General features: G+C 41.3%; 1 protein-coding gene across 6 annotated transcripts in view; it reads right to left on the minus strand.

Moving 5' to 3' along the window:
* Nucleotides 1-23,047, minus strand: part of FBXL2 (F-box and leucine rich repeat protein 2) — a 122,654-nt gene that overhangs the window by 11,210 nt on the left and 88,397 nt on the right. For 5 of the 6 annotated variants that reach the window (XR_003518675.2, XR_003518676.2, XM_027587511.2 and 2 more), the window contains 2 exons: nt 22,808-22,852; nt 22,170-22,226 (listed from right to left, as the gene is read on the minus strand). Coding sequence is in view for 4 of the 6 variants with exons in the window: in XM_027587511.2 (XP_027443312.1) it covers nt 22,170-22,226; nt 22,808-22,852 (102 nt within the window). In the remaining 2 variants the exon portion in view is untranslated. Of the gene's footprint in view, nt 1-19,344; nt 19,412-22,169; nt 22,227-22,807; nt 22,853-23,047 lie in introns of all 6 variants that reach the window. The other variant, XM_027587512.2, reaches the window with a different exon arrangement.

Below are 23,047 nucleotides of genomic sequence, written 5' to 3' on the forward strand. Positions count from 1 at the left end.
ATAGAGCCGCGGAGCACAAAATCGGACCTTTTAGAAGTCGGCTCCGCTGAGGGACGTTGCTCCAGTGGCTAAGCGGGGGGTGGAACCCTCGCGGGACAGTGTGGTCTCAGGACCCTCGGGGGTCACAGAAAGACCGGGGGTGCCTGAGTGCGCCAGAGCTCCCAGGGATCGGAGCAGGGAAGCTGGCTGCAGAGATGGAGCCGAGGCGTGGGCTCTCAGCTCGGGGTTGCCATAAACTGTGATCCGCGGCCCAGTCGGGCCACTGCTCCTCCAGCAGGGACCCAACAAGCGGCAGAGCCGGGGAGACTCCCCTTTCTCCCCTGGGAGGAGCGGCGCAGGAGCGCACCGCAGGGATCTGCTGGGTTTGGAGACTCCACACGGGGTCGGGTGCCAGAGATAGAAATGCTCGGTCACAGGCCGGGTGAGCACGGAGTGCAGCCGGAGACCAGGGAGATGGGAGTGACTGCTTTTCTCTGGGGACACACTGAGGAGTGGGGCCCCGAGTTCTCAGCTCCTCCGGGCGAAGATTGGGAGGCCACCATTTTCACCCTGGTCCTCCAAAACTGTACCTAGAGCTTGCAGGGAACAAAAGCTCCTGAGAGCAAACCCGAGCAGCTTGCTTAGCCCCGACCGAGAAGGGCGGGGCAATTCCGCCTCCGGCAAAGACATTTGGGAACCACAGCAACAGGCCCCTCCCCCAGAAGATCAGCACGAGCAGCCAGCAAGCCAAGACCAAGTTTACCAATCAAGGAGAACGGGAGAACTCCAGCGCTAGGGGAATACTGCACATAGAATTCATGGCTTTTTTACCATAATTCATTAGTTTTTCAAAGTTAATTTTTTTAACTTTTTTTTTGAATTTTTCTTTTTCCCTTTTTCAAACAACATATCAATCCCTTTTTTTAAAAAAAACTTTTTATTTTTCATTTTTAGAGTCATATTTTTATCCCTTCATAGTAGTTACCCTTATTTTTGGCATATATATATAAGTTGTTCTCTCTTTAAAATTTTGAGATACAATTTCTTCTAACAGATCAAAATATACCCTAAATCACTAGTGTATGGCTTTGTTCTATTCTCCTGCCTGATCACATTCTCTCCCTTTTTTTTTCTTTTTACTTTTTCAATCTTCTTCTTTCTTTTTAAAAAAACTTATCAATTCCTTTTATAAAATCTTTTATAATTTTCATCTTTACAGTCATCTTCCATCCCTTCATTGTATCTACCCTTATTTTGTACATATATAAGTCTTTCTTCCTTTAAAATTTTAGCAGGCACTTTCTTCTAACAGACCAAAATATGCCCAAAAGCTAGTGTGTGGCACTGATCTATCCAACTAGCCTGATCAAATTTGATCATATTCTGGTTTTTTTTGTTTTGTTTGTTTTTATCTTTTTCTTTTCCCTTTTTTTCTCTTCTTTCTTTCCCTTTCTTGTCCCCTGGTTTCAGGTCTTTTCTCATTTGTATAGAGTATATTTGCTAGAGACATTGTTAACCTGTTAGCATTCTGTTGTCTCATTCATCTATTCTCCTATGGACAAAATGACAAGACGAAAAAAATCACCTCAGCAAAAAGAAAAAGAGGTAGTATCATCTGCCAGGGACCTACTCAATACTGACATTAGTACGATGTCGGACCTAGAGTTCAGAATTATGACTTTAAAGATACTAGCTGGGCTTGAAAAAAGCGTGGAAGTTATTAGAGAAACCCTTTCTGGAGAAATAAAAGAACGAAAATCTAACCAAGTCGAAATCAAAAAGGCTATTAATGAGGTGCAATCAAAAATGGGGGCACTAACTGCTAGGATAAATGAGGCAGAAGAGAGAATCAGCGATATAGAAGACCAAATGATGGAAAATAAAGAGGCTGAGAAAAAGAGAGAGAAATAACTACAGGATCACGAGGGCAGAATTCGAGAGATAAGCGTTACGATAAGACGAAACAACATTAGAATAATTGGGATCCCAGAAGAAGAAAGAGAGAGAGGGGCAGAAGGCATATTGGAGCAAATAATAGCAGAGAATTTCCCTAATGTGGGGAAGGAAACAGGCATCAAAATCCAGGAGGCACAGAGAACCCCTCTCAAAATCAATAAAAATAGGTCAACACCCCGACATCTAATAGTAAAACTTACGAGTCTCAGAGACAAAGAGAAAATCCTGAAAGCGGCTCGGGAGAAGAGATATGTAACCTACAATGGTAGAAACATTAGACTGGCAACAGACCTATCCACAGAGACCTGGCAGGCCAGAAAAGACTGGCATGGTATCTTCAGAGCACTAAACGAGAAAAATATACAGGACGCCTGGGTGGCTCAGTTGCTTAAGCGACTGCCTTCGGCTCAGGTCATGATCCTGGAGTCCCGGGATCGAGTCCCACATCGGGCTCCCTGCTCAGCAGGGAGTCTGCTTCTCCCTCTGACCCTCCCCCCTCTCATGTGCTCTCTCTCTCATTCTCGCTCTCTCAAATAAATAAATAAAATCTTTAAAAAAATATATGCAGCCAAGAATACTATATCCAGCTAGGCTATCATTGAAAATAGAAGGAGAGATAAAAAGCTTCCAGGACAAACAAAAACTAAAGGAATTTGCAAACACAAAACCAGCCCTACAAGAAATATTGAAAGAGGTCCTCTAAGCAAAAAGAGAGCCTAAAAGCAGCATAGATCAGAAAGGAACACAGACAATATATGGTAACAGTCACCTTACAGGCAATACAATGGCACTGAATTCATATCTTTCAATAGTTACCCTGAATGTAAATGGGCTAAATGCCCCAATCAAAAGACACAGGCTATCAGATTGGATTAAAAAACAAGACCCATCAATATGCTGTCTGCAAGAGACTCCTTTTAGACCCAAAGACACCCCCAGATTGAAAGTGAGGGGGTAGAAAACAATTTATCATGCTAATGGACACCAAAAGAAAGCTGGGGTGGCAATCCTTATATCAGACAAATTAGATTTTAAAACAAAGACTGTAATAAGAGATGAAGAAGGACACTATATCCTACTTAAAGTGTCTATCCAACAAGAAGATCTAACAATTGTAGATATCTATGCCCCTAACATGGGAGCAGCCAATTATATAAGGCGATTAATAACAAAAGCAAAGAAACACATTGACAACAATACAATAATAGTGGGGGACTTTAACACCCCCCTAACTGAAATGGACAGATCATCTAAGCAAAAGATCAACAAGGAAATAAAGACTTTAAATGAAACACTGGACCAAATGGACTTTACAGACATATTCAGAACATTCCATCCCAAAGCAACGGAATACATATTCTTCTCTAGTGCCCATGGAACATTCTCCAGAATTGATCACATCCTAGGTCACAAATCAGGTCTCAACTGGTACCAAAAGATTGGGATCATTCCCTGCATATTTTCAGACCACAGTGCTTTGAAACTAGAACTCAATCACAAGAGGAAAGTCAGAAAGAACTCAAATACATGGAGGCTAAAGAGCATCCTACTAAAGAATGAATGGGTCAACCAGGAAATTAAAGAAGAATTAAAACAATTCATGGAAACCAATGAAAATGAAAACACAACTGTTCAAACTCTTTGGGATACAGCAAAGGCAGTCCTGAGAGGAAAGTATATAGCAATACAAGCCTTTCTCAAGAAACAAGAAAGGTCTCAAATACACAACCTAACCCTACACCTGAAGGAGCTAGAGAAAGAACAGCAAAGAAAGCCTAAACTCAGCAGGAGAAGAGAAATAATAAAGATTAGAGCAGAAATCAATGAAATAGAAACCAAAAGAACAGTAGAACGGATCAACGAAACTAGGAGCTGGTTCTTTGAAAGAATGAACAAGATTGATAAACCCCTGGCCAGACTTATCAAAAAAAAAAAGAGAAATGACCCAAATCAACAAAATCATGAATGAAAGAGGAGAGATCACAACCAACACCAAAGAAATACAAACAATTCTAAGAACATATTATGAGCAACTCTATGCCAGCAAATTAGATAACCTGGAAGAAATGGGTACATTCCTAGAGATGTATCAACTACCAAAATTGAACCAGGAAGAAATAGAAAACCTGAACAGACCTATAACCCCTAAAGAAATTGAAGCAGTCATCAAAAATCTCCCAAGAAACAAAAGCCCAGGGCCAGATGGCTTCCCAGGGGAATTCTATCAGACATTTCAAGAAGAATACCTATTCTCCTGAAACTCTTCCAAAAAACAGAAATGGAAGGAAAACTTCCAAACTCATTTTATGAGGCCACCATTACCTTGATCCCAAAACCGGACAAAGACCCCATCAAAAAGGAGAATTACAGACCAATATCCTTGATGAACATGGATGCAAAAATTCTCACCAAAATACTAGCCAATAGGATCCAACAGTACATTAAAAGGATTATTCACTATGACCAAGTGGGATTTATCCCTGGGCTGCAAGGCTGGTTCAACATCCGCAAATCAATCAACGTGATACAATACATTAACAAAAGAAAGAACAAGAATCATATGATCCTCTCAATAGATGCAGAAAAAGCATTTGACAAAGTACAGCATCCTTTCTTGATCAAAACTCTTCAGAGTATAGGGATAGAGGGTACATACCTCAATATCATAAAAGCCATCTATGAAAAACCTACAGCCAATATCATTCTCAATGGGGAAAAGCTGAGAGCTTTTCCCCTAAGGTCAGGAACGCGGCAGGGATGTCCACTCTCACCAGTGCTATTCAACATAGTATTAGAAGTCCTAGCCACAGCAATCAGACAACAAAAAGAAATCAAAGGCATCCAAATCGGCAAAGAGGAAGTCAAACTCTCACTCTTTGCAGATGATATGATACTGTATGTGGAAAACCCAAAAGACTCCACCCCAAAACTGCTAGAACTCATACAGGAATTCAGTAAAGTAGCAGGATATAAAATCAATGCACAGAAATCAGTGGCATTCCTATACACCAACAAGACAGAAGAGAGACAAATCAAGGAGTCTATCCCATTTACAATTGCACCCAAAACCATAAGATACCTAGGAATAAATTTAACCAAAGAGGCAAAGGATCTGTACTCAGAAAACTATAAAATACTCATGAAAGAAATTGAAGAAGACACAAAGAAATGGAAAAACGTTCCATGCTCATGGATTGGAAGAACCAATATTGTGAAGATGTCAATGCTACCTAGAGCAATCTACACATTCAATGCAATCCCCATCAAAATACCATCCACCTTTTTCAAAGAAATGGAACAAATAATCCTAAAATTTGTATGGAACCAGGAGAGACCCCGAATAGCCAGAGGAATATTGAAAAAGAAAAGCAAAGCTGGCGGCATCACAATTCCGGACTTCCAGCTCTATTACAAAGCTGTCATCATCAAGACAGTATGGTACTGGCACAAAAACAGACACATAGATCAATGGAACAGAATAGAGAGCCCAGAAATGGACCCTCAACTCTATGGTCAACTCATCTTTGACAAAGCAGGAAAGAATGTCCAATGGAAAAAAGACAGTCTCTTCCACAAATGGTGTTGGGAAAATTGGACAGCCACATGCAGAAGAATGAAACTGGACCTTACACCACACACAAAAATAGACTCCAAATGGTTGAAAGACCTAAACGTGAGACAGGAGTCCATCAAAATCCTAAAGGAGAACACAGGCAGCAACCTCTTCCACCCCAGCCACAGCAACTTCTTCCTAGAAACATCGCCAAAGGCAAGGGAAGCCAGGTCAAAAATGAACTACTGGGATTTCATCAAGATAAAAAGCTTTTGCACAGCAAAAGAAACAGTCCACAAAACCAAAAGACAACCGACAGAATGCGAGAAAATACTTGCAAATGACATATCAGATAAAGGGCTAGTATCCAAAATCTATAAAGAACTTCTCAAACTTAACACCCAAAGAACAAATAATCCAATCAAGAAATGGGCAGAAGACATGAACAGACATTTTTCCAAAGAAGACATCCAAATGGCCAACACACACATGGTAAAGTGCTCAACATCGCTCGGCATCAGGGAAATCCAAATCAAAACCTCAATGAGATACCACCTCACACCAGTCAGAATGGCTAAAATTAACAAGTCAGGAAACGACAGATGTTGGCGGGGATGTGGAGAAAGGGGAACCCTCCTACACTGTTGGTGGGAATGCAAGCTGGTGCAACCACTCTGGAAAACAGTATGGAGGTTCCTCAAACAGTTGAAAATAGAGCTACCATACGATCCAGCAATTGCACTACTGGGTATTTACCACAAAGATACAAATGTAGGGATCCCCGAAGGGGTATGTGCACCCCAATGTTTATAGCAGCAATGTCCACAATAGCCAAACTGTGGAAAGAGCCAAGATGTCCATCGACAGATGAATGGATAAAGAAGATGTGGTATATATACACGATGGAATATTATGCAGCCATCAAAAGGAATGAGATCTTGCCATTTGCAACGACGTGGATGGAACTGGAGGGTGTTATGCTGAGTGAAATAAGTCAATCAGAGAAAGACATGTATCATATGACCTCACTGATATGAGGAATTCTTAATCTCAGGAAACAAACTGAGGGTTGCTGGAGTGGTGGTGTTGGGAGGGATGGAGCGGCTGGGTGATAGACATTGGGGAGGGTATGTGCTATGGTGAGCACTGTGAATTGTACAAGACTGATGAATCACGGATCTGTACTTCTGAAACAAATAATGCAATATATGTTAAGAAAGAAAAAAAGATGATAGCAGGAGGGGAAGAATGAAGTGGAGTAAGTCGGAGGGGGAGACGAACCATTAGAGACGATGGACTCTGAAAAACAAACTGAGGGTTCTAGAGGGGAGGGGGTGGGGGGATGGGTTAACCTGGTATTAAAGAGGGCACATTCTGCGTGGAGCACTGGGTGTTATGCACAAACAATGAATCATGGAACACATCAAAAACTAATGATGTAATGTATGGTAATTAACATAACAATAAAAAATTATTAAAAAAATATTATATAGCCAAGTGGCATTTCTTTTCTTTTTTTTTTTTTAAGATTTATTTATTTTAAAGAGACAGCATGTGCACAAGCAGGGGGAGGGGCAGAGGGAGGAGAGACTGCCAAGCAGACTCCATGCTGAGCGCAGGGCCTGATGCGGGGCTCGATCCCAGGAACCTGAGGTCATGACCCAAGCCAAAACCAAGAGTTGGATGCCCAACTCACTGAGCCACCCAGGTGCCCCTCAAATGGCATTTCTGTAATATAAGTTCTCCATATCAATAGTTTCAGACCTGACATTTTCACCAAATGCATATAAAATGTAATACCCCACCATAAAAGTTCAGAGGCAAGTAGTACATCAAAGCCCCATTATACATTTGTTCCTTCAAATATATGAGTTCTAACTCTGTGCCAGGCCCTATATTGCAATGTTGAATAAAAACACACTTTTCTGCACTGCTAGAGCTGAGGGTCTAGAAATATACAGCTATTAAACTGAAGCTAAGGTAAGTGCTCTCAGAGCACATGGCAGTGTGATGTGACCTGAGGAAATGACCACTAAATTGATATCTGAAGGATGAGGAGCCAAGAAGGAAAAAGAGTGTGAAGAGTGTGTTGTGTGTGGTACCCCAGGTAGGAGGAGAATGGCAAGCACTGCGCATAGGAAGAAAGAAGTATCTAGATGTAGATGGACTTGCAGAGGTGGAGACCAGATCATCGTTGTGCAGGCCATGTAAAGGAATTTTACTTTGATTCTGAGGTCATTGGGAAGAGTTCTAAGGAGAATGTGATGTTTGTTTTTCCAAGAGACCATCATGTATTATTACATACCCACCAGAATGGCTAAAATGAAAAAGATGTTATTGGTGAGGATGTGGAGCAACTGGAACTCTCCTACATTGCAGCGGGATTTGGATACTCCTGACTGGAATGCATACATGTGTTCACCGTAAGACAAAACAATACTGGTTTTAATACCTCAAACTGGAAACTACTCAAATAATCAATAGTAGAAAGGATAACTAAATCATAGTGTGCCCTTTTTATACAGCAATGAGACTGAACAATGTTCATTTATCTGCAAGAAAATGGATAAATTTCACAAATATAATAGTGAAGAAGCCAGGCACAGAAGAGTACATATGATAATTCCATTAATAAAGTTTATTTTTTTTAAAGATTTTATTTATTTGAGAGAAAGAGAGAGTGAGTGAGAGAGGGAGCACAAGTGGTGGAGAGGCCAAGGGAAAAGCAGACTCCCCACTGAGCAGGGAGCCCAATGCAGGGCTCGTTCCCAGAACCTGGGGATCATGACCTGAGCTGAAGGCAGATGCTTAACTGACAGAGGCACCCAGATGCCCCCCATTCATACACTGTAGATAATAAAATTACAAAACGGGCAAAACTAATCTAGGCGGTGGTGGGGCGGGCGTTAGTGGCCGGAAGAGAGCAGCAGAGAAGGGCTGTCTGGAGTCTGGTAATGTTGATTCTTCATCATTCAGCTTATGCAAATGCACTGATATATACACCTATAATAAGTGCTCTTTCCTGCATGTATATTTTACTTCAGTAAAAGATTAAAACTGAAAAGATAAACCACCCTGGCTGGCTCAGTCAGAAGAGCATGTGACTCTTGATCTTGGGGTCGTGAATTTGAGCCCCATGTTGGGTGTAGAGATTACTGAAAAATAAATCAATTAATTTTAAAAAAAGAAAAAAGAAAAGATAAGCCACCCTGCCTGCCAGATTATTCAGAATGTAAATGTGGATGCAGTCGAGCAAGTAAAAGACTACTGTAATCTTTGAGGCAAGGAAATGCCTGCTAGTTTGGACCTGATGAGTTCTGGTGGAGGAGACAAATAAGTAGATGGGTGTGAGGTATTTCTGCAAAATGAAAAAAAAAAATCAAGAAAGACTGATAGTGGATACAAGAAATAGTCAGCTGACTACAAATTAGAGGGAAGGGAACCTAGAAGGAAAAAGAGAAATTCTGTCAGACCTTGATGCTTGAATGATTCCTCTTTGAGCTCTCTTTGAGCAAAATGGGAAATATTTCCTTTCTCGTGAATCCAATCACACCATATGATTCTACATGAAATAGTATTTATGTAATCAATTACTGCTGTTCATTTGTCTTTAGCTTTGGAATTGATTTATGGATAAAGCCAGAAAGCTTTTCAGGAGGTTTAAATCAATCAATCAATAAAATCTTAAAAAAAAAAAAAAAGAATTTGAGGGGTGCCTGGGTGGCACAGTCGGCTGGGTGTCCAACTGCTGGTTTCAGCTCAGGTCGTGATCTCAGGGTGATGAGATCCAGCCCGTGTCAGGCTCTCTGCTCAGTGTGGAGTCTGCCTGAGACTCTCTCTCCCTCTCCATTTGCCCCTCCCTCCCTCTCTCTAAATAAATAAATAAATCTCTAAAAAAACAATTTGAAAATTTATTTTAAAAATTTAAAAAATATAATTTATTTACAATAAAGTGCAACCAGAAACAAAGTGTGTACGTGTATATATATTACTTACATATACACATACATGAATATACACACATATAATACCATGCAGATTAGAGGAAGATGGAGATGATGGAGATGGTGTCAGAGTACCAACTTCGTTGTTTTAAAAAAGGGGACTGAGGAATCAAAAAGTTAACAGTTGCATCTGGGACCAAGGAGATAGATGCTCTCATATTAACTGACAAACTTCTATACTGGCATAGGCAAGGGCTTTATATAATTTAAAAACTGGTTCAATTTAAGGATAATCAGAGGGGCTCTTGACATGTTCCCTGAGTTTACAGGAAAATCTGCCACCATGGTTCACAGAGCAGAGGGGCCTTTTAGTTTATGCTAATAAACAGCCAACAGTCAAAGCCATCTGCTTTAGGCCACTCATTGTTTATACATTATCTCATTTATGCTTCAGAGCCTCCCTGCGGATCGCCATTTTACAGATGAGGAAATTAAGGCTCAAAGAAGTTGAGACTTGCCCATTATAAGAAGCTCAGGCTAGCTTTAATAAGCCTCTCCCCCTGCCCTGCATTATCTCGCCCACCCCTGGTAACCTACAGATTTAAGACTATTTTTACTTCCTCATCTGTTTATGGCAGGTGTGTTAGGAGGAAGGGATATTCCAGAAAAACAAGTTTGCCACTGCTAGGCATTAATCTATCCGCAGGCTAATTAGGAGTGCCACGTTCTGGAAGTGAACACTTATACTAGCATTCCTGAGAAGGCAGAAGTAGCCAAGGGTGTTAGGGACAAATATGCACAGCAGGGAGTACTACTGCTTTTAAATGCAAAACAGCAGGTATCTTTTGCTGGGAGGAGGAAGAGTGAGGGAAGAAAATCTCTCAACCTCACATACAATTTCTCTAGAAGGAACAGACATTGGCCACAGAGATTATCCCTGAGGGGGCAGGTGGGGAAACAGAGTAACTGGGGGTTTTAAATGAGTGCCATTTTTCTCTTGTACTCCTGCCACTTGAAAAAAACCTTTAATTTTTTCTTTTGAATTTCATCAAATGCTTTTTTTTTGCATTAATTGGTATGATCATTTTCTTCTGTAGCCTGTTAAACATGGTGGATTACACTGATCCATTTTTTTTTTTTTAAGATTTTATTTGTCAGAGAGAGAGAGAGAGATGGAGAGAGAGCACAAGCAGGGGGAGCAGGCTCCCTGCTGAGCAAGTAGCTGGACATGGGGCTGGATCCCAGGACCCTGGGATCATGACCTGAGCCGAAGGCAGACGCTTAACCGACTGAGCCACCCAGGCGTCCCTACACTGATCCATTTTCAAATATTTAACTGGACTTGCGTCCCTGGAATAAACCCTGTTTGGTCAGGGTGTATAATTATTTTTATATATTGCTGAATTCTATCTGCTAATGTTTTAAGGGCATTCACTTCTATGAGGGATACTAGTCTGTAGTTTTATCTCTTTGTACTATTATTGCCTGGTTTTTACATCAGGTATTACTGGCCTCAAAATGAGTTGTGAAGTATTCTGTCACCTATTTTCTGGAAGAAATTGTGTAGGATTGGCTTCAGTGTTTTGATAGGATTCTTCAGTATCACCATCTGGACCTGGAGATTTCTTTTTTGGCAGTTTAAAAATTATAAATTCAATTACTTTAGTACTAACAAGGCTATTCAAATGATGTTTTATAATGAATGAGCTGTTTTGGTTTGTGCTTTTAAACGTACTGGAAGTGGTCAAATGGATTTATGTGGAGGTGTTCCTAGTATTCCCTTATCACCCTTTAATGTCTTCAGGGCCTGTGGTGATGGTGCAGGTCTCAGTCTGCTTGTGCTGCTTTAACAAAATGCTAGACAGGCTGGCTTATACACCACAGAATTTCTCCCTCCCAGTCTGGAGGCTGGAAGTCCCAGACCATGCTGCAGGCAGACCTGATGTGGTGGCTGGTTTGCAGCCAATGCTTCCTCGCTGTACACTCCACCAGGGGTGGATGCAGGGAGGGGTCCACCTGGAGCCTCTTCTATAAGAGCATTTAACCCATTCATGAGGAAGTTCTGAACCTCATCACCTTCCCAAGATCCTAAGACCATCCCTGTTGGGGGGTAGGATTCCACATATGAATTTTGGGGGACACAACCATTCAGACCATAGCACCCCTGTTTCATTCCCGTTATTGGTAACGTGTCATCTCTTCGTCAGTCTTGCTAGAGGTCTGTTTCAAAAAACCAGCTTTTTCTTTTGCTGATTTTTTTCCATTATTTTTCAGTTTTTACTTTCATTGATCTCTACTATTATATTTAGTATATTCTTTCTTTTCCTTGTTTTGGATTCATTTTGCTCTTCTTTTTCTGGTTTCATCTGGGTGGGAGTTTAAGATTATTGAGACTTTCCTTATTTGTTTTAAAGTTTATTTATTTTATTTACTTTAAGTAATCTCTATACCTAATGTGGGTGCTAGTATAAGCTTGAACTTACAACCCTGAATCAAGAGTCACGTGCTTTACTGACTGAACCAAAAAGACACACCAAGACTTTATTTTCAATGTAATCATTTAATGCCATAAATCTCCCTTTTAGCACTGCTTTACTGCATCCAACACATTTTGATATGTTCTAATTTTCATTTAGTTTAACTCTTAAAAAATTTTCCTTGGGGTGCTGTTTTCCAGAGTGGCTGCAACAGTTTGCATTCCCATAGTGGTGTTAAGTTCTATATCCTTGCTGATTTTCTGTCTGGTTGTTCTATCAATTGTTGAGAGAAGAATACTGATGTGTCCAACTATAACTGTGGATCTTCTGTTTCTATCAGTTTTTGCTTCACATAATTTGCATCTCTGCTGTTTGGTGTACATACATTAAAAATCGCATTGTCATTTTTTTTTTTAAGATTTTATTTATTTGAGAGAGAGTAAGAGCATAAGCAGGGGGGAGGGGCAAAGGAAGAGGGAGAAGCAGACTCCCCGCTGAGCAGGGAGCCTGACTCAGGGCTCAATCCCAGGACCCTGAGGTCATGGCCTGAGCCAAAGGCAGATGCTTAACTGACTGAGCCACCCAGGTGCCCCATCATCTTGGTGGATTGACTCTTTTATCACTATGTCATGTCCTTCTCTCTCCCTGGTAATTTTCCTTGCTTTGAAGTTTCCTGTATCTAATAATAATATAACCATCCTGCTTTCTTTTGTTTATAAAGTTTCCTTGGGGACACCTGGGTAGCTCAGTCGGCTAAGCATCTGCCTTTGGCTTGGGTCATGATCCTGGGGTCCTGGAATCAAGCCCCACGTCAGGCTTCCTGCTCAGCAGGAAGTCTGCTTCTCCCTCTCCCTCTGCCCCTCCCCACTGTTTGTGCTCTCTTGCACATTCTCTCTAATAAATAAAATCTTTAAAAACATAAAGTTTCTTTTGTATATCTTTCCTTTTCTTTTACTTTAGCCAACCTATAGAGTGACATTCGAAATGAGTTTCTTACAGCTTATACTGGGATCATGTTATTTTATCCATTCTGGCCATCTTTGCCTTTTAATTGGTATATTAATTAAGACCATTTATATTTAATGATATACTTGGGCTTAAATCTGATCCTTCTTCCCTATTCTTTCAGATTTTCATTTCTCTGCCGTCCCATGAGGCTCTGAAACATTTTGTAGATTTCCATTTTGATTTATGTTTCCATTTTGATTTATCTATTGTGTTTGTTTCTTTTGTAGACTTCTTAGCGGTTGCTCTAGGTATTATATTATGCAACCATAACTTATCACCACCTACTGGCATCAATATTTTACCAGTTTGAGTTAAATATGAAAACTTTACCTTCCTTTTAAAAAGTCCTCTCACCCTTCCCTCATTTATAATATGTTGTCTGTGTGTGTGTGTGTGTGTGTGTGTGAACTCTATGCCCACCGTGGGGCTTGAACTCACAACCCTGAGATCAAGAGTTGCATGCTCCACTGACTGAGCCAGCCAGGTGCCCCTATATATGCTGTCTTAATTACTTCCTCTATATACACTGAGAACCATATGAGACAATGTTATAATTTTTGTTCTGTCAAATAAAATTTAGAAAACTCAGGGGAAAAATGTTTTATTTATACACTTTTCCTTGTTCTTTCCATTGTTCTTTCTTCCTATGTCCTAAGATCCCTTTTTTCATTTTTTTCCATTCTTTCTTTCTTTAAAATTTCTAATTGTGGTAAAAACCACATAACTTAAAATTTACCATCTTTGGGCCGCCTGTGTGGCTCAGTTGTTAAGCGTCTGCCTTCGGCTCAGGTCATGATCCCAGGGTCCTGGGACTGAGCCCTGCATCGGGCTCCCTGCTCAGCAGGAAGCCTGCTTCTCCTTCTCCCACTCCCCCTGCTTGTGTTCCCTCTCTTGCTGTGTCTCTGTCAAATAAATAAAATCTTAAAAAAATTTTACCATCTTTACCATTTTAAAGTGCACAGTTCAAAGGTGTTATGTATCTTACATTATTGTGCAATGGATCTTCAGAACTTTTTCATTTTGCAAAACTGAAACTCTATACCCACTAAAAAACACTCCCCATCTCCCCTCCTCCTGCCTCTGGCAACCACCATTCTACTTTGCTTCTACGAATTTGACTACTGAAGATACCCTCATATAACTGTTACATAGTAATGTCTTTTCTTTTTAGATTTTACTTGTGCTAAAATAAGCTCTATCCTTCTAACACATTTTAAGTGTATATTATTGTTGACTATAGGTACAATGTTGTACAGAAGATCATTACACCTTATTCATCTTACTCAACTAAAACTTCATGCCTGTTGATAACTCCCCCTTCTCCAACCCCCACACACCCTGGTAACTACCATTTCACAGTCTTTGATTTTATAAATTTGACTATTTTAGATACTACATATAAATGGAATCATGCAGTACTTGTCTTTCTGTGTCTGGTTTATTTCACCTAGCATAATGTCCTAAAGGTCCAGCCATGTTGTCACATATTGCAGAATTTCCCTCTTTTTTGAGGTTGAATGGTATTCCATTCTATGTATATACCACATTTTATGTATCCATTCATCTGAGGATGGACATTTAGGTTGTTTCCATATCTTAGCTGTTGTGAATAGTGCTACAGTGAAAATGAGAGTGCTAATCTTCCTTCAAGGTGCTGATTTAAATTCTTGAAAACCAGTTGACCCTATACACATGGATTCATTTCCGGGCTCTCTATTCTGTTCCACTGGTCTACATTTTGGTCTTTATACCAGTACCATACCTCTGTGATTACAACTCCTTCAAAATATAACTTGAAATTAAGAAGTGTGATGCCTCCAGCTTTGTTCCTTCTCAGGACTGGCTATTCAGGATCTTCTGTGGCTCCATATGAATTGTAGCATCATTCTACTTCTGTAAAAAATATTTTTGAAATTTTGATAGGTACTGCACTGACTCTATAGATTGGGTAGTAGATTGGGTAGTATGGACATTTTAATAATATTAACTCCTCCAATCCAGGAACATGGGATGTCTTTCCATTTATTTCATTTCTTTCATCAATGTTTTGTAGTTTTCAGTATATAAGTCTTTCACCTCCTTAAGTTTATTAAGATTTTTAAGATTTTTTATTTGACAGAGAGAGAGCGCACACGAGTGTGCAAGCACAAGCAGGGGGAGTGGCAGGCAGAGAGAGAGGGAGAAGCAGGCTCCCCGCTGAGCAGAGAGTCCGACGTGGGGCTTGATCCCAGGACCCTGGGGTCATGACCCGAGTGGAAGGCAAACACTTAACTGACTGAGCAGCCCAGGCGCCCCATATTTTATTTTTTGATATTTTATAAATTGAATTTTTCCTAATTCCCTCTTTGAATAGTCCATTGTTAATGTACAAAAATGCAACCAAATCTTGTATGTTGATTTTGTATCCTGCAACTTTACTGAATTTATTTACTAGTTCTTTAAGTTTTTAAAATGGACTCTTTGGGGTTTTCTACACATAATAACCAAGTTGTTTGCAAACAGGGATAATTTTACTTCTCTCTTTCCAACGTGGATGATGTCTTTTATCTCTTTTTCTTATTTAACCTCTCTGGCTAGGACTTCTAGTACTATGTTAAATACAAATGGTACAAGTAGGTACCATTGCCTCATTCTGGATCTTACTTCTTTTCCTGGTTTGTTGAAAGTTTTTATAATGAAAAGGGGCAGAATTTTATCAAATGCTTTTTATGCATCTATTGAGATGATCTTGTGATTTTACCTTTTATTCTCTTGATGTGCTGTTGGATTCAGTTTGCTAGTTTTTTTTGAGGATGTACCCATCTATATTCATCAAGGATATTGGGCTGTCATTTTCTTTTCTAGTGGTGTCTTTGTCTGGTTTTGGTACCAAAGTAATGCTGGCCTATACAGTGAGTTTGGAAGTGTTCTTACCTCTTCGGTTTTTTTGGGAAAATTTGAGAAGGACTGGCATTAATTCCTCTTTAAATGTTTGGTGGAATTCACCAGTGAAGGCGTCTGGTCCTGGATTTTCTTTGTTAGGGGGTTTTTGATGACTGTTTTAATCTCCATACTGGTTATGGGTCTGATTAGGAGTCCTATTTCTCCATGATTTAGTTTTAGTAGGTTATATGTTTCTAAGAATTCATTCATTTGTCCTAGGTTATTCAGTGTGTTGGTATATAACTGTTCATAGTTATCTCCTTTGATTCATTTCATTCATGTCATAAGTTGTAATGTCTCTTTTGTTTCTGATTTTATTTGTCTTCTCTCTTTTTTCCATAGTTATTCCAAAAGTTCGTCAATTTTATTTTTTTAAAAGAACTGTTTCATTTAATTTTTTTCTATTTTCTATTTTTAAGTTTTTATCTGCTTTAATTTTTGTTATTTTCTTCTTTCTGCTAACTTTGGGCTTGGTTTGTTTCTTTCTAGCTCTAAAAGTGTAAAGGTAGATCGTCTTAGGTCTAGTCATATAGCTGGGTCATGGTTTTTTTAATCCATTTAGCCCTTCTATGTCTTCTGATTGCGGAATTTAATCCATTTACCTTTAGAGTGATTATTGATAAGGAAGGACTTATTACTGCTATTTTTAAAGCTAAGGAAGTTCACTTACAGTAGAGATAGAAGGCTGACATGATAGTACTCAGACTTGTTTTTTCTCACTCCCTTTCTTCCATTTCTACTAGGCTGCTAGGGGTCTCCTAGGATTCAGAAGTGTGTTTGTGTGAGTGTGTGTGTCCCACATCCTGGGCAGTGCTCCCCACCAAAAGCCAGGGACTTAATGGAATTTGAACTGAAATATTAAAAAGAAATTAAAAAATTCAAGCCACTTATCTGTTAAAATTAGGGTAGGCCATAACCTGAGGAATCCAGACATTCTCCTCTTCTCCACGGCCCAGAATCTTCCCCTGAGATCTGTTCCAACATCAAGAACTCTTTCCCTCCTCCTTTCTTCCCTGAGTCTGGTCGTGTGAAACTGAAGGAGCTGGCCAGGCTGCCTTGACAAGGCTGCTTGATACTATGGGTAAGGGGAACTTGGGGGAGTTTAGGATTCCTGACTGCAGGAACCCCTCACCTGCTCCTTCCTCCAGCAGCTTCTCATGGTGGGGTTCTAGCATGGCCAGGGAGCTGCTGGCAGTCTCCTGAAAAGGGCTGCAATCCTCGGGACCTGAGCACCACAGTTGTAGGGATCACCCTCATTACTCACACAACAGTTTCTGTGTCTGACTCTCAGATTTGGGCTGCCTTGTTTAGATCCCACTTTGTTCCCAAAGGGCACTGGAAGTGGCTTCTCCTGGCTAAGCTTTGTGCAAGGTGCCGTTGGTAAAGGAAAGAGGGATGATCCTGTCTCTGTCTTCTGGGAATTGATAGTCTAAATTCCAATCCTAGTCTACCCCTAAATTCCCACTGAGGAAAGCGTCCTTGGCTATTAGTGCAAGCACTAAAAAAAATCAAGGCATAGAGATATGACTAAAAACGCCAACAGACAAATTAAAATGCTGTTAAAACGAGTATTTAGTTAAGCCAAAAAGAAGGTGGGAAAGGAGGAGCAGAGAATAGAAAACAAAAGGGAGAAAACACCCAACTGTATCAATATTACATTAAACATAAATGACTAAACATTTTGATTAAAAGAGAGCTTATCAGACTGGATAAAAGCAAGACAGACTTTATATATGAAAACATAGATAAGTTGAAAGAAAATGATATGTCATGCAAAAAATAAGCATAAAAAACATATTAATATCAGATAGACTTCAAGACAAAGTTTTATCAGTGATAAAGAAGAACATTTAATAATGATAAAAATGTCAATTCTTCAGGAAGATATAACAATCATAAATTTGTATGCACCCAAATCAGAGGACAAGATGGTAGTGAGGATAAATTTAAAGTCTTCATCATGGGAGGCTACTGTGAACTGGATATGGGGTTTAGACCCAGCAACTGGCACAGGATTTGTGGGCCCCCATGTATGCATGGAGTTGTTCTGCTTATAAAGTTTTAGGAATGGTCTAATGCATCCAGTGAATCTCTGTATTCTCAGCTGAGACAGTTAGAAGAAATGAATAAACCAGGGTCTCCAATTTGGGAGCAAAACATGGGCCAGGCTGCTCTTTCAGGTGTGCCACAAAACACTGGCCCTTCAGACTGTGAGCCCTCATCTCAGCTTCTCACTGTCAGTCAGGTTAGGCTCACAGAGACAGCTGATAGGAACAGGAACAGGTCTACCCTCCTTAGTAGGGGCTGGCTGTGAGGCTCTGGTCTTCCTTCCCATTCAGCCTCATTTCCTCTCCTCCCTCACTCTGAAACCCAGCCATGGCTTCTGTCAATCTAAGAATATGTGCTGTTTCCTTCATACACATTCCATACAGAATGCCAGTAAGCTCTTCTCTACTTTACTCTTGCTTCTGCTTCAAGACTGGCTCAGCAGCTAAGAGTTCAACAGAATGATAGCCGAGCTAAGTGAAGAAGGAGAATCTTGAGGATCAAGGAAGTGAGTTAATAACTGACCACACAATTTAGGCTGAGTGGGGAGGGGGAAGGGACATCAAATGGGGATTGACAATGAAAAGATGGTGGGTTCAAAGGGACCCATTTAGGTTCAATTTTGGTTGCAGTTCAGTGACCGAGTGACTGGGAAAGACAGGAGATGCTGGTCAGACCATGGGGTGTGACACTGAGACATGAACAACATACATTCTATTTCACGTTATTTTCCAAGTTGTTCAATGTTTCATTTTAAAATGGATGAAATATTCATCTAAATTTTATCAAGTCTTGAGTCCCTATTTTTCCTCTTGTGTCCCAGTTGAGTAGTGGTTTGATAATAAGATTGTCTCATATCATCAAGAGCAGCTTTCCACCAGTTAGGTAACTTATATACTTGTCATTCTGAAAGGACCGTGACTGACGAGACACCTGATGACCTGGGCTTCCTACACAATGTCACTGAGTTTTGATAAATCATGATGAAAGATAAAACTCTCTAGCAATGAAGACAGTACTGGGGATTTCCTTTTTGGGCTATGTTCCTTATTCTTTAACATAATAACTGCTAAAATTCTTCTTGGATAGCTTCTAGGACAAATGAGTTGCATAATAAGATTTTTAAAAGCCCCCCAAAACTGGTTCTGGTATTGAAAAGAAAACCAGGAAACAAAGCAAGTTTCAAAATCAAAAGAACCTGCTGAAGATACATCCTACAAGTAAAAAACTGACATACCAGAAAGGATCCTTAACCTCCTCTGAACAAATTTCATGACTCTACAGATCCTTCCAGGTCCTACCCTGTGTTCTTTTGAATCTGGAATTCCCCTTGTTTGCAAATATCTGACTTATTTTCAAATAAATACGATCAGTTTTCCTTTTCAAATAGCCTTCTGCCTTTTGTTTGCCTGCGAGAGTGACTCCCAGAAGGGGTGGTGTGTGTGCACATTTGCCTCACCTGGGACACTGCAGTGTTGGGCTTTGGATTGGTGGTCACTTCCCTCATTTCTTTCTGCTTGCACATCCTTAGTAAAACATAAAAGCCATGCTTCAAAATTTTGAGTCTACACAGTTTTTCTCCCAACAATAATTGCCTCCTCTGATCTCTGCAGGCTGGGGTAGGAGTCCCTCCCTTGGAGCCTAGAGCAGCCTGTTCCCAGCTCTGTCACAGACAGCACTGTCTAAGCCTCCATCAATAAGGTGAGCTGCCTTATGGTGGGGACTGGGCAGCTCCTGGGCAGAAAAGAGATCCGGCACACACTCGCAGCCTGCCATTCCTACCTCCTCTCAGAGCTGCCATTATGTCGAGGTGACTGCAGGCCGCTGCGTATCTGCGCTGTCTGACAAAACCTGCTCCCTAGCCTGCCCTCAGCTTGACCTGAGGGCTGACAAAGGCACCGCTATTACTTACTGTCCATCATCAGAGCAGCCAGTGCTCCCGGACTACACAGTACCCCTGACCCAAGGATCCAGACCGCTTCTCTGGAATTGCAGAGTGAGGACAAAGGTTTCTCTCCGAATGAACTGTCTATTCCTCAGGGCTTAGAAGAGTGCCCGGCATGTGATGGTCTGGAGGTGATAGCAGAGTGAATGAGATGAATGTGGAACAGATGGACTCCAGCTCATTTCCTTTTTCTGTCTTGGCTATTAGATGTCCCCAAAGCCAAGTTTAGATTCTAACTGCCATTATTTCCCTGCTTTTCTGCTAATAATCCTTTTTGGTTTTTATTTTGGGCTCTTATCTTGGCATTTTGGCTTTATTATAGCTTATCTTTCATGCTAAGTCATGTTTCTAGGAGTAGCTTGTGTAAGTACAGGGAACAAGATGGGGAAGATTTTCAGTCACCAGTCTCCCTGCTGGGGAGAACACCCTATATTGTTAGACGTTCCCTGGCAAGTTGCCAGCGGACCCTGACTCCTGAGGAGGCAGCAGCGAGGACAGGAGGTAGAGAGCTAGCGGGAAGCCTTGCTGGCTCCGTGCAGCCCCTCCTTGGGCCCCTCCCTCCAGATCCAAGATTTCTTGTAGATTGCTGATGAAGGGCTGGAATCCGAGTCTAGGCTAGCATAGGGCAGAGAGAGCCCTCGAGCAGCAGAAAGGAGGGGTTAAAGTGAAAAATAAGGCACAGGACTCCTAAATTCCCATCTCTGAGAGGCTGGGGGCCAAGGGACATAAAGGGTGGAGAGGATAAAGGGAGAAAGTACATCTGAGTGACAGGTTCTGTCAATTATAAAACTGGATCTGAACTAATTTGGGAGTGAAGACAGTGCTACAAAATTATCTGCTATATGTAGAGGGAAACAATTTAGTCAGAGAGTTTGAAGATTTATATTATTTTTTTTTAAACAAGTTTTTCTTTCTTTTTTAAAGATTTATGATTTGGGGGGTTTTTTTTTTTTTAGTTTTTTTTGTTTGGTTGGTTTTTGAGAGAGAGAGAGCATGCTAGTGGGGGTGAGGGGCAGAGGGAGAGAATCCCCAGGCAGAGCCCGGCTGAGTGCTGAGGCCACCTCGGGGCTCAATCCCACAACCCATGAGACCATGACCTGAGCTGAAACAGAGTCCAATACTCAACTGACTGAGCCACCCAGGCGCCCCTAGTCAGAGAGTTTGGATACAGGTTGGTTCCTGACTAATCTCTGAAATCTGACCCCAAACTCTTAACAAAAAAAGTCCCAGAGCTGTCCAAGGCCCACCTATACTTGTGCATGACGTAGACAGTATCCAGATGAAATATGAAAATTAGGAAAATTGGTGGGGACTGTCTCTCAAGGCCAAATGGAGTTTTAATGAAGTTATATAAAATGCTGACCCCCAAAGAGAGAGCAACTTTCAAAGACAATAGAAAAAGCTGGCTTAAGAAAAATCTGTTGTGGGTCTCAGGACAGTAGAAAGACCAGACCCCACAGAGGCCAAGAAATCTGGGGCCTCTGGACAGTTGTGTGACTTTGGGCAAGCTTCTTAACTGCTCTGAGCCTCAGTGTCTTTACTAATAAATAGGGATGTATGGAGTGCCTACATCACAGGGCTGTGGATGGGACAGAATGAGACAATGTATCTAGTTAGTGGGCACAGTAGCACAGTTTACATGGGCTTGCCCAGTGGATGGGGATTCCATCCTTGCTCCAGGCTTGCAGTCTAATAGCTACATGTGAAATGTGCATAAGAGGTCTGCATGGCTAAGAGTGTCAATGAGACTTCTCACTGCTCATTTAGGATCTTTATATATATATATATATATATATTTTAAGATTTTATTTATTTACTAGAGAGAGCACGTGAGAGAAAGAGAAAGAGCGTGCACGCGTGCGTGAGCAGGGGGAGGGGCAGTGGGAGCAGACTACCCGCTGAGCAGGGAGCCTGACACGAAGCTCGAGCCCAGGACCCTGGGATCATGACCTGAGCTGAAGGCTGATGCTTAACCGACTGAGCCACCCAGGCGCCCCAGGATCTCCCCCCACAGATAGATATGAGCAGGTATGGTGAAACAGGACACAAGGATGGCCTCAATCTTTTGTCTAGATTTTATCACTGTAACATGCTAAGTTTCACTCTCCCTGAACATGAACGGAGTAAGAAGGACATGGGTCTCTATTATAGGTTCACATCCTAAAATGAAAGCAGTAACGTTTAGATAACCTGCCTCCCAGGTTAGCCCAACTAATAGATCTTTGAAACCAAGAATGATGACACCTTTACAGAAAGGAAAACCAGACAGATTCTTGCTGTGGTGGAAGAGTTCTTTCATACCTAAGAGGTGAAGAATGTCATGAAAAACTCAGACTCACCAGGGCTTGCAGTTTAGGACAGTGGACGGAGAGCTGGATGAGTGTGCTGTCGGTGATCTGGAGAGAAACAAGCTGTGTCAATGTGGCTTCCACACCAGAACTTAATACCTAATTTTGGTTTCTCCTGAACATGAGAATCAAAAGGTGTAAAACAGAATTAAAAACTCATCTCAAGCACACTCAGGCTGGGAGCCCCTCTCTTCACCAACAACCTCAAATCTGGCAGACACAAAGCTGTTCTTTGGTCTCTCCTCTGGTGCCCCAAGGGGGCCCAGGGACAGGGGAAAAAGGAGTAGGTAAGGAGGGTCCCCCAGGATTCTCCTCTGTAGTCACCTCATCACTGGACATGCAAACTTATTTCTCCCTTCAGTTCTGTGAAAGACTTTTTTTTTTTTTTTTTTTTTTTTTAATGTTTGGCAAAAGATGGAGCTACCCTGAACTTCTCAGCTGTAGCTCTGATGGCTGAGTAGAGCCCAAAGTTCATGCATCCCACTGCCATGGTCCTTATTGGGTTCCCAATTCCTGACATGCTGGGGTGAGGGGGGTCCAGACAACAGCCAGCTAGGGTCTCTGGCTATGCCTGGTTGTCTCTCAGGACTGAGGGGCGGCCCTGCAGGGCTTGTCAGGAGTCTACTTACCAGGATGCATTCTTCAAGATCCATCTTCTCCAGGTCATGGCAATTCTGGAAAAGTCCATAAGACCCCCCCCCCCCAACCATGTGGTCAGTGGTGAGGGCAACACTGGTGGCTTGCCCTATCCCTCTGAGTACTGGCCCAGTATCCTTGTTCTCTTCCAGTAAGGAGTGTGTCCTATTCCTAAAGTGACCCAGTGAGCCAGCACTTCTGAGCAGGTGTTTTTTGAATCACATTCCTTTTGG

Source organism: Zalophus californianus, chromosome 1 (genome assembly GCF_009762305.2).
Source record: "Zalophus californianus isolate mZalCal1 chromosome 1, mZalCal1.pri.v2, whole genome shotgun sequence".
In the NCBI taxonomy this organism is placed as follows: Eukaryota; Metazoa; Chordata; class Mammalia; order Carnivora; family Otariidae; genus Zalophus; species Zalophus californianus.